Here is a 12,896-nt window from a genome sequence, read left to right on the forward strand (position 1 = left end):
GAAATGGTATCCATCTGAATGTTTTCTCCTGTATGACATGGTGAAAAAGAGGTTTTACTTTTCAAAAAAGTAACACAGACCTCTCACATGCAAAAAGGAAAAGTGATGCTTATGTGAGACACAACACATGATAACAATGTACAGGTGTCTGAACAGAGAAGGTAGATTTACACAGCGAAGAACAGTATATTACAACATGCTTTACTAAAAGTAACACCCTCAACATAAAATCCTTTCAATACGGTGTATCAATTCCAAAGAATTGGGTAGTCTCTCTTTAGAAAAGTAAAAAATAGCTTTGGACAAAGAAAAATATATATATACATCTATATCTATCTATCTATCTATCTATCTATCTATCTATCTATCTATCTATCTATCTATCTATATATATATATATATATATATATATATATATATATATATATATATATTAGGAAGACCTATGCTACATGAAAAAAAAAATGTTGAAGTACATGATGTAACCTGCAGGCACAATAACTATATGAGTTGGTTATTAGCCAAGCTTCTGTGTTTATTTTTAAACCAGCATGTATTTGCTGAGGAAACACATCTGAACGCTGAAGATATGTCCTTAGAAAAGGTTTGGCCCCATATTCGTAATTTTTTTTTCTGGAGAATGTTGTTTAAACGTTGACCCAGTTGGGTATAACTGGACTTGAGGTTGGCTGTACCTACTACACATAGGGACCCTCTCCCTTCACTTCTCCCCTCAGAATCTCTAGCCTACTACCCTTCAAAAAAAAGGCATCATTCCTCATTTCCATTTTCTCTACTAGGGTCGTTCCAACATTTGTCTACAATCCTGAATATGCTATCCAAATAGAAACTATAAGTAACTCACAAACTGTGAGTAGGAGAGCAGTTCAGGCAGCTCAGTAAGTGCTGATCCTTGCAATGCTTAACAAATAACACAACTCTAATTTTTATCTCTCCTTGAAGAACACTTTGCTTTTTTTTCTGGCATGATGGGGAGAAGCTTCTACACTAAAGCTCTATAGTACTCATAATATACATTGTAAGCTATTTATAGCATGAGTTGTAAAAATTGTAAAACCATATGCCAATGCATAAAAAGTTAACATGAAAAATCCAAGCTTTTTTTTCTTTTTAAGCAACTTTAGAAGGACTTCTAAATTACAATATTTCAGATGCATGTGTTAAAATCTGCCCAATTATCACTTGTGTTACACCTAGGAAAGGTGTTTCAGTTGTTAGCTATAAATTAGCTATGCTAACATGACTGGAGAATATCTGCATTAGCAAATAAATCAGTGGAAAAAATGAAAGGGCCATTTCATACATTGTACAGATCTTACTAAATGTCTATGGAATTTAAAATAAAAAGTCTTTGAGATTAAGTCTAAGCTACATGGAGACTTTAATAGCAACAGACCGCACTAGAGTCCTGCAAATTTGCATTGCCGTTGAGTTTAATGAGAGTCGCATGTTGCTGAGAATGCAGGCTTGTGATCACAAAAAACAATTGAGGTTGGACTTTTTGCAACTGCAAGGTTGTAGCCTTCGCAACTTGGGAGGCACACTGCAACTCCATTGAGGTCAATGGCAGAGCAAATTTGCAGGGCTACGGAACAATATTAAGTCAGGTGAACCCTTTCACAGCCAAAGTCAAGTTTTAGTCCTAGACTTTGGTAAAAATGATGCAGTATGCTAAGAAAAATGTCTTCATTTACTATGAAGGTATTTTGTCAGAGATACCTGTCTCATTATTATGACATTACAGGATTTGACTTGTGAGGCAGGTGGCTGAGGTGCAGTGTGAACAAATTGAATAAGAAAGAACATAAGGGTTAAATTCTTGGGGAACATCCTAGAAACTGATCAATTATATTAAAATGTTAATCAAAAAAATAAAGAATTTTTTTTTCTATTTCTGCCTAGATATGCTTACAAATTGCCAACAATTGGGAGAGTTAGCAAAACATGCATAAAAATGGCTAAGAACTATTCCTAGCAATGAGTCGAGCTTGTTTTTCAGCACAACTTTTTGAAAATTAAAAACTTAATCTGATTAGTTGCTATGGACAATTCTTTCAATATAGGTTTTCACCAGTTTTAGTAAGTCTCTTCCGAATTTGACACTACAATGAAATCCAGCATTTCATACACCTTAACGATAATCCTTTATTCCCCCATCAGTAAACCCATAAAAAGTTCAGATCAATAATAACAGCATTAAAATCATGTGAGGTAACATCCGGAGCCATGAAGTACTGTGTGGAAACACAAAATTAGATTGCATTATGCCTCCAGATGAATCAACACAACTTGTTGTCAAAATTGCAGATGGGGTCACTCATGGTACAGCTTTCCATTAGATGAAATAATGGCTTGATATATTGTCATATGATATAATGATCAAAAGTAAAGGAGTAAAAAGAGAAATAAGATTTTTTTCTGAATATGAAATATTATTTTGTGATTTCTCAATTCTTTTGATTGTTTCTTCTTTGTGCAGTTAGGATTTATACTGCTCAGATATCCCCACATAAGCAAATGGTTGATAATAGCTAATTGGACTCATGTATCAGTTAATGCTTTCGGCTATAAAATGTTCTCATTGAATGGAATATTGACTTAATATCTATGATTTTAGTAACACAGTACTCATGGCTGAACATTAACTTGCAGATGTATGAAACAGAAGAAAAGGTATATTGAAAAGTAGTCTTACTTGCACATGTATTTTCGTGCTGGACTGCTTGTAATTCCATTGATCACATAACATTCTCCACCATTAACACAGTATGTCTTCTCTTTTTCTGAACATTTTGATAGATGCCCAACTGGAGGGACTGTAAAGAAGTTTAAAAAAAAAGATTAAATGTAATGATACATTCATTCTGTTGGACATCGTCATTCACTATGAATAGGACTTTTAATGCCAACTTTAATGTATTGATGTGTGTTCCAACCAGCATATTTTACAATAGATATTTTATTTCTGTCTGCTTTTCTTAAAAGGAAAATCCAGCTAAAAATATATGTTGTGGATGAATTGAATAAGGCCATATCAACATACTGTAGACTGAGTATTAAACACCATTGAATCTCAAAATGAAGGGCCCTTGGTACTTCATAGAGCATTTGAATATCTTTGGCATGTATACATATTTCAGTTACTGCAAATTCTTGATATTCTACAGACGGCAAAGTCCTTTCACATGTTGCATTAAGTATTTATTTTAAAATGACATTTCTCAACAGGTTGTAATGCCATAACGTTGGAAATCAGTTTGAGGTCTGAGATCATTGACAGGTAGTTCAAAATATTCCAAAAGATTACATTGAGTGGGATTTTCCTTTAAGCAAGAAGCAGTCATTACTGAATTTCACATGGCGAATTTAAAGGGGTTATCCAGTTACCGGACAACATCTCTTTAATTAAGAGAACAAGTAAATTCTTTGGATATATGGCACACCCTTCAGATGGAATATAATTACATGAGATTAGTTATTGTCAAACTTCTCTATTTATTTTTTAAAACCAACACAGGCCTCTCGCTAGCCAAGCCAGAAACCTAGTACACACTGATGAGGGGCAAACACCCTGAAACAGCTGTCTGTATATGGATTCTGGCTTGGCTTTCAATTCCCAGTCATTGTTACAAGGCTTGTATAAAGAGTCTAACATTGACTTGCAAGAATGCTGCCTTCCAATAGGGCTGTCTGTAGTAAAATAATAAACTGGACTCTAGTTACCCTTCTGCCCATTACAAGATCCAGCGATGCAGCCTTACTGTGGTCTTGACGTTTGTTGTTACAGTGGTCATCACCAGAAGTCAGGTGACTTCTGCAGCCAATCAGAGGCTGCAGCATTACATTCCTGAACTCCTGGCATCTTTGTGCTCAGGATGTAAGTATCAATGCCAGGAGAAGAGTGATGTTGCAGTCTCTCAATGGCTGCAGTGTTCACATGACTTCTGGTGATGGCCCCTGTCAGAACAGAAATGCCAGGACCACAGCGAAAGTGCTTGATCCCGGCAGAGGCGGAGGGGTTAGTAGAGCTCAATTTATTACTTTACTACAGACAGCCCTATTAAAGGGATCTTGTCCGGTAAGTGGACAACCTCTATAAGTAGTTTAATTTCATTATCCTGAGTATGACTGAATTAATCTATTCCCCTGTATACAATTGTATCTTTACCTAGGTTAATAAAAATGTAGGTAATTGTATCTGAAGATACACATTCATGAAATAACAATACCACTATATTGAGATGTTAAACTAAATTTACTATAAAAGTAATTTTTACATCCAAATGAACTTTTGTCATAGGGATAAGTGGCAGTTTAAAGTCATATAAGATCGTAGAATTATGACACTTCCAGAGGAATGTTGTCGTGCAGTGCCCCACATGATTAGCTTTGGTACTGCAGTTCACATACACTAGTTCCAAGTTTCTAATTTCAAACAAATGGGAAAAATCTAAATCACACATAAAATGGTCTACCGGCACCAACGTTAGCTGAAATTTGATATCAGAAGGTTTTAGCCCACACTTTTACTTGCATTTTGAAATAGAAACTTGCAGATCAAAAACTGATTGCTGACTTGTTTCAAAGCAGGAATCACTAGAATTCTTGTTCTATATTAGAGAGTGAGCAGTGATGGACCTCATCTGTTTTTCAATCTGCCATGGATGAGAACATGTTGCGGATGTGACACACCACTGTAATATCCATGTGACATGTGAAATGCTCCTACATTTTGACCCAATGCAGAGTAAGTCAGTAAGTTTAATCTGATGATTCAATTTATGCAATAAAAGCTGAGAATCTTCTGGAAATTTATTGTGATATTGTGTAGTTCAGGAAAAGGATACAGTTTCATAATTAGTCTTAGATGGGACAAACACATCATCCACTTTTTAAAAATAGGACCGAGTTACAACAAAGTTTGTCAAAAGTATGTGTAAGTACATAAACACATACACATAGTATATATGTAAGTTGTCCAATGGCCTGCCTGACCCTAAACTAAATTGTCCTGGGAAACAGACAGTCTTATGATATGACAATTTTCTATCACAAATTATTATTTATGTGGGAAAAAGCTAAATGCTAAACAATTTACTGATGTATAACTGACTCTGGTCTTCATCAATAAATTAATGACTACTAGAGATGAGCGAGCACCAAAATGCTCGAGTGCTCGTTACTCGAGTCGAACTTCCCGCGATGCTCGAGGGTTCGTTTCGAGTAACGAACCCCATTAAAGTCAATGGGCAACTCGAGCATTTTTGTATTTCGCCGATGCTCGCTACGGTTTTCATTTGTGAAAATCTGTGAAATTCACGAAAGTGATGGGAACGACACAGCAACGGATAGGGCAGGCGAGGGGCTACATGTTGGGCTGCATCTCAAGTTCCCAGGTCCCACTATTAAGCCACAATAGTGGCAAGAGTGAGACCCCCCCGCACTGTTAGTATAAAGATTGTTCTCCTCTGCCACCGGATAGGGCAGGCGAGGGGCTACATGTTGGGCTGCATCTCAAGTTCCCAGGTCCGACTATTAAGCCACAATAGTGGCAAGAGTGAGACACCCCCCCCCCCCCCGCACTGTCAGCATAAAGATTGTTCTCCTCTGCCACAGCTGTAACAGCTGTGGCAGAGAAGAACGATGTTAGCCCATTGAATTCAATGGAGCCGGCAATACAGCCGGCTCCATTGAAAGCAATGGGCTGCGGGCGAGCGCGGGATGAATTTTCGGGAAGGGCTTAAAAATATAAGCCCTTACCTGAAAATCATCCTAAAATGTGTAAAAATAAAAAATAAAAAATTATGTCAGCATAAAGATCGCTCTCCTCTGCCATAGCTGTAACAGCTGTGGCAGAGAAGAACGATGTTAGCCCATTGAATTTAATGGAGCCGGCAATACAGCCGGCTCCATTGAAAGCAATGGGCTGCCGGCGAGCGCGGGATGAATTTTTGGGAAGGGCTTAAAAATCCCCACCTGCTGAATACTACAGAAAGCGGTTCAGGATAACTGCCGGCCAGACGCGGCTGAACTCCGGCTGCAGCGGAAAGGTGAGTATTAGAGATGAGCGAACGTACTCGTCCGAGCTTGATACTCGTTTGAGTATTCACGTGTTCGAGATGCTCGTTACTCGAGACGAGTACCACGCGATGTTCGAGTTACTTTCACTTTCATCTCTGAGACGTTAGCGCGCTTTTCTGGCCAATAGAAAGACAGGGAAGGCATTACAACTTCCCCCTGCGACGTTCAAGCCCTATACCACCCCCCTGCAGTGAGTGGCTGGCGAGATCAGGTGTCACCCGAGTATACAAATCGGCCCCTCCCGCGGCTCGCCACAGATGCGTTCTGACAGAGATCAGGGAAAGTGCTGTCTTGCTGGAGTTGCTATAGGGAGAGTGTTAGGAGTATTTTAGGCTTCAAGAACCCCAACAGTCCTTCTTAGGGCCACATCTAACCGTGTGCAGTAGTGTGGAGGCTGCTTATTGCAGTGTTGCACTTTTTTTTTTTTTTGCATATCGGCCGTGCAGAGCATTGCGCCCTGCAGTAATTATACATAGTCCAGGGCCAGTAGTGGTGGTGAGGCAGGGACAGAAGACATATTTATTGAATATAGGCAGTGGGCCTTTCCAAAAACATTTGGGAAAAAAATCTATTTGGGCTGCCTGTGACTGTCCTCAGTGTACTGGGTCTGTGCTGGGGGTAGTTGTCCTAATTCATACGCAGCCAGCTAAGTGTTACAGCAGGCTTGCGCAAAATTATTTCCTGGCTCTGTGTTGGCTGTTACATCACCGCTGTATTCCAGTCCACAGTGCAACAGTCTGCAGTTATTTTACATACTCCAGGGCCAGTAGTGGTGACGCAGAGAGAAAAGACATATACAGTGTATATAGGCAGTGGGCCTTTCCAAAAACATTTGGGAAAAAAAATCTATTTGGGCTGCCTGTGACCGTCCTGACTGTACTGCATCTCTGCTGGGGGTAGTTGTCCTAATTCATACGCAGCCAGCTAAGTGTTACAGCAGGCTTGCGCAAAATTATTTCCTGGCTCTGTGTTGGCTGTTACATCACCGCTGTATTCCAGTCCACAGTGCAACAGTCTGCAGTTATTTTACATACTCCAGGGCCAGTAGTGGTGACGCAGAGAGAAAAGACATATACAGTGTATATAGGCAGTGGGCCTTTCCAAAAACATTTGGGAAAAAAAATCTATTTGGGCTGCCTGTGACCGTCCTGACTGTACTGCATCTCTGCTTGGGGTAGTTGTCCTAATTCATACGCAGCCAGCTAAGTGTTACAGCAGGCTTGCGCAAAATTATTTCCTGGCTCTGTGTTGGCTGTTACATCACCACTGTATTCCACTCCACAGTGCAACAGTCTGCAGTTATTTTACATATTCCAGGGCCAGTAGTGGTGACGCAGAGAGAGAAGACATATACAGTGTATATAGGCAGTGGGCCTTTCCAAAAACATTTGGGAAAAAAAATCTATTTGGGCTGCCTGTGACCGTCCTGACTGTACTGCATCTCTGCTGGGGGTAGTTGTCCTAATTCATACGCAGCCAGCTAAGTGTTACAGCAGGCTTGCGCAAAATTATTTCCTGGCTCTGTGTTGGCTGTTACATCACCGCTATATTCCAGTCCACAGTGCAACAGTCTGCAGTTATTTTACATACTCCAGGGCCAGTAGTGGTGACGCAGAGAGAGAAGACATATACAGTGTATATAGGCAGTGGGCCTTTCCAAAAACATTTGAGAAAAAAAATCTATTTGGGCTGCCTGTGACCGTCCTGACTGTACTGCGTCTCTGCTGGGGGTAGTTGTCCTAATTCATACGCAGCCAGCTAAGTGTTACAGCAGGCTTGCGCAAAATTATTTCCTGGCTCTGCTGTGCGTTCCGTAAGCGAAGTCAGCCTCCAACCACAGCCCAATAAGTGGCACATTTAATTACAGCGTTCTGTTTCTGCACTACTGGTAATACAGCATGCTGAGGGGTAGGGGTAGGCCTAGAGGACGTGGATGCGGGCGAGGACGCGGAGGCCCAAGTCAGGGTGTGGGCACAGGCCGAGCCAGTGCGGTGGCCAGGGGTAGAGGCAGGTCCAGACCAAATAATCCACCAACTGTTTCCCAAAGCGCCCCCTCGTGCCATGCCACCCTGCAGAGGTCAAGGTGCTCTACGGTGTGGCAGTTTTTCACAGAGACACCTGACGACCGACGAACAGTGGTGTGCAACCTTTGTCGCGCCAAGATCAGCTGGGGAGCCACCACCACCAGCATGCGCAGGCATATGATGGCCAAGCACCCCACAAGGTGGGACAAAGGCCGTTCCCGCCTCCGGTTTGCACCACTGCCTCTCCCACTGTGCCCCAACCTGCCACTGAGATCCAACCCCCCTCTGAGGACACAGGCACTACCGTCTCCTGGCCTGCACCCATACCCTCACCTCCGCTGTCCTCGGCCCCATCCAGCAATGTCTCTCAGCGCAGCGTCCAGATGTCGCTAGCGCCACTGTTTGAGCGCAAGCACGCCGCCACGCACCCGCACGCTCAAGCGTTAAACATGCACATTGCCAAATTGATCAGCCTGGAGATGCTGCCGTATAGGCTTGTGGAAATGGAGGCTTTCAAAAGCATGATGGCGGCGGCGGCCCCGCGCTACTCGGTTCCCAGTTGCCACTACTTTTCCCGATGTGCCGTCCCAGCCCTGCACGACCACGTCTCCCGCAACATTGTACGCGCCCACACCAATGCGGTTACTGCCAAGGTCCACTTAACAACGGACACATGGACAAGCACAGGCGGGCAGAGCCACTATATCTCCCTGACGGCACATTGGGTGAATTTAGTGGAGGCTGGGACAGAGTCAGAGCCTGGGACCGCTCACGTCCTACCCACCCCCAGAATTGCGGGCCCCAGCTCGGTGCTGGTATCTGCGGCGGTGTATGCTTCCTCCACTAAACCACCCTCCTCCTCCTCCTCCAACGCAACCTCTGTCTCGCAATCAAGATGTGTCAGCAGCAGCAGCACGTCGCCAGCAGTCGGTGTCGCGCGGCGTGGCAGCACAGCGGTGGGCAAGTGTCAGCAGGCCGTGCTAAAACTACTCAGCTTAGGAGAGAAAAGGCACACGGCCCACGAACTGCTGCAGGGTCTGACAGAGCAGACCGACCGCTGGCTTGCGCCGCTGAGCCTCCAACCGGGCATGGTCGTGTGTGACAACGGCCGTAACCTGGTGGCGGCTGTGCAGCTCGGCAGCCTCACGCACGTGCCATGCCTGGCCCATGTCTTTAATTTGGTTGTTCAGCGCTTTCTGAAAAGCTACCCACACTTGTCATACCTGCTCGGAAAGGTGCGCCGGGTCAGCGCACATTTCCGCAACTCCAAGACGGACGCTGCCACCCTGCGGACCCTGCAACATCGGTTTAATCTGCCAGTGCACCGACTGCTGTGCGACGTGCCCACACGGTGGAACTCTACGCTCCACATGTTGGCCAGGCTCTATGAGCAGCGTAGAGCTATAGTGGAATACCAACTCCAACATGGGCGGCGTAGTGGGAGTCAGCCTCCTCAATTCTTTACAGAAGAGTGGGCCTGGTTGGCAGCCATCTGCCAGGTCCTTGGAAACTTTGAGGAGTCTACCCAGATGGTGAGCGGGGATGCTGCAATCATTAGCGTCACCATTCCTCTGCTATGCCTCTTGAGAAGTTCCCTGCAAAGCATAAAGGCAGATGCTTTGTGCTTGGAAACGGAGGCGGGGGAAGACAGTATGTCGCTGGATAGTCAGAGCACCCTCATGTCTATATCTCAGCGCGTTGAGGAGGAGGGGGAGGAGCATGAGGAGGAGGGGGAAGAGACAGCTTGGCCCACTGCTGCGGGTACCCATGCTGCTTGCCTGTCATCCTTTCAGCGTGTATGGCCGGAGGAGGAGGAGGATCCTGAAAGTGATCTTCCTAGTGAGGACAGCCATGTGTTGCGTATAGGTACCCTGGCACATATGGCTGACTTCATGTTAGGATGCCTTTCTCGTGACCCTCGCGTTACACGCATTCTGGCCACTACGGATTACTGGGTGTACACACTGCTCGACCCACGGTATAAGGAGAACCTTTGCACTCTCATACCCGAAGAGGAAAGGGGTTCGAGAGTGATGCTATACCACAGGACCCTGGCGGACAAACTGATGGTAACATTCCCATCCGACAGCGCTAGTGGCAGAAGGTGCAGTTCCGAGGGCCAGGTAGCAGGGGAGGCGCAGAGATCAGGCAGCATGTACAGCGCAGGCAGGGGAACATTCTCCAAGGCCTTTGCCAGCTTTATGGCTCCCCAGTCAAGGCTGAGTCGGCGGGAGCACTGTAAAAGGATGGTGAGGGAGTACGTAGCCGATCGCACGACCGTCCTCGGTGACGCCTCTGCCCCCTACAACTACTGGGTGTCGAAGCTGGACATGTGGCCTGAACTCACGCTGTATGCCCTGGAGGTGCTTGCTTGTCCTGCGGCTAGCGTCTTGTCAGAGAGGGTGTTTAGTGCGGCTGGGGGAATCATCACGGATAAGCGTACCCACCTGTCAACCGACAGTGCCGACAGGCTTACACTCATCAAGATGAATAAAGCCTGGATTTCCCCAGACTTCTCTTCTCCACCAGCGGACAGCAGCGATACCTAAGCAATACGTAGGCTGCACCCGCGGATGGAAGCATCGTTCTCTATCACCATCAAAAACGGGGACCTTTTTGCTACATCAATCTGTGTATTCTATTCATCCTCCTCCTCCTGCTCCTCCGCCTGAAACCTCACGTAATCACGCTGAACGGGCAATTTTTCTTAGGCCCACAAGGCTCAGTCATATAATTTTTGTAAACAATTTTTATACGTTTCAATGCTCATTAAAGCGTTGAAACTTTCACCTGAACCAATTTTTATTTTAACTGGGCTGCCTCCAGGCCTAGTTACCAATTAAGCCACATTAACCAAAGCGATTAACGGGTTTCACCTGCCCTCTTGGTTGGGCATGGGCAATTTTTCTGAGGTACATTAGTACTGTTGGTACACCAATTTTTTGGGGCCCTCGCCTACAGTGTAATCCAATTAATTTTTTGCCCACCTGCATTAAAGCTGACGTTACATCAGCTGTGATGGGCAATGCAATGGGATATATTTATGTACCGCCGGTGGCTTCCTGGCTCCCACCAATGCTGTGGGTCAACAGGGAGTTGTAACTGCATGTGTCCACTTCTAAAGAACCCCAGTCTGACTGGGGCATGCAGTGTGGGCCGAAGCCCACCTGCATTAAACATGACATTACCTCAGCTGTGATGGGCAATGCAATGGGATATATTTATGTACCGCCGGTGGCTTCCTGGCACCCACCCATGCTGTCGGTCCACACAGAGTTGTAACTGCATGTGTCCACTTCTAAAGAACCGCAGTCTGACTGGGGCATGCAGTGTGGGCCGAAGCACACCTACATTTAATCGGACGTTACCTCAGCTGTGATGGGCACTGCAATGGGATACATTTATGTACAGCCGGTGGGTTCCAGGGAGCCACCCATGCTGTGGGTGCACACAGAATTCCCATTGCGGAGTTGTACCTGCCTGTGACTATTTATAAAAAACCGCGGTCTGACTGGGGCATGCAGACACCTTGACAGAATGAATAGTGTGTGGCACATAGGTTCCCCTTTGCTATTCCCACGTGTGCAGCTCCTGATGGAGGTGGCACAGGATTATATTTCTCATTGCTTCTGTACAGCATTGTGGGCTATCACCCCGCCCCTTTTAAAGAGGGTCGCTGCCTAGCCGTGCCAACCCTCTGCAGTGTGTGCCTTCGGTTCCTCCTCATGGCAGACGCACTTATAAATAGACATGAGGGTGGTGTGGCATGAGTGCAGCTGAAGGCTGCGCAGGGACACTTTGGTGTGCGCTGTGGACACTGCGTCGTGCGGGGGGAGGGTTGGGCAGCATGTAACCCAGGAGAAGTGGCAGCGGAGTGTCATGCAGGCAGTGATTGTGCTTTGTTGGAGGTAGTGTGGTGCTTAGCTAAGGTATGCATTGCTAATGAGGGCTTTTCAGAAGTAAAAGTTGTTGGGAGGGGGGGGGGCACTCTTGCCGCTATTGTGGCTTAATAGTGGGACCTGGGAACTTGAGATGCAGCCCAACATGTAGCCCCTCGCCTGCCCTATCCGTTGCTGTGTCGTTCCCATCACTTTCTTGAATTGCCCAGATTTTCACAAATGAAAACCGTAGCGAGCATCGGCGATATACAAAAATGCTCGGGTCGCCCATTGACTTCAATGGGGTTCATTACTCGAAACGAACCCTCGAGCATCGCGATAATTTCGTCCCGAGTAACGAGCACCCGAGCATTTTGGTGCTCGCTCATCTGTAGTGAGTATACATTTTTTTTTGTTTTACACATTTTAGGATGATTTTCAGGTAAGGGCTTATATTTTTAAGCCCTTCCGGAAAATTCATCCTGCGCTCGCCGGCATTGAATTCAATGGGCTAACATCGTTCTTCTCTGCCACAGCTGTTACAGCTATGGCAGAGGAGAACAATCTTTATGCTGACATATTTTTATTTTTTATTTTTACTAGAGATGAGCGAGCATACTCGTCCGAGCTTGATGCTCGTTCGAGTATTAGGGTGCTCGAGATGCTCGTTACTCGAGACGAGCACCACGCAGTGCTCGTCTCGATTAAACGAGCACTGACCATTGAATTCAATGGAACCGGCAATACAGCCGGCTCCATTGAAAGCAATGGGCTGCCGGCTAGCGCGGGATGAATTTTCGGGAAGGGCTTAAAAATATAAGCCCTTACCTGAAAATCATCCTAAAATGTGTAAAAAGTAAAAAAAAATAATATACTCACCTTGTCCCGGCAG

The 12,896-nt window shown here is 45.1% G+C and overlaps 1 protein-coding gene across 5 annotated transcripts in view; it reads right to left on the bottom strand.

Moving 5' to 3' along the window:
• The window catches only part of NRG1 (neuregulin 1), a 188,015-nt gene that overhangs the window by 51,248 nt on the left and 123,871 nt on the right, over positions 1-12,896 (bottom strand). For 3 of the 5 annotated variants that reach the window (XM_066574155.1, XM_066574156.1, XM_066574154.1), the window contains exon 4: positions 2,717-2,837. In XM_066574155.1, the coding sequence (XP_066430252.1) occupies positions 2,717-2,837 (121 nt within the window). Of the gene's footprint in view, positions 1-2,716; positions 2,838-7,792; positions 7,807-12,896 lie in introns of all 5 variants that reach the window. The other 2 variants (XM_066574153.1, XM_066574151.1) reach the window with 2 other exon arrangements.

This window comes from Eleutherodactylus coqui, chromosome 7, assembly GCF_035609145.1.
Source record: "Eleutherodactylus coqui strain aEleCoq1 chromosome 7, aEleCoq1.hap1, whole genome shotgun sequence".
Classification (NCBI taxonomy): domain Eukaryota; kingdom Metazoa; phylum Chordata; class Amphibia; order Anura; family Eleutherodactylidae; genus Eleutherodactylus; species Eleutherodactylus coqui.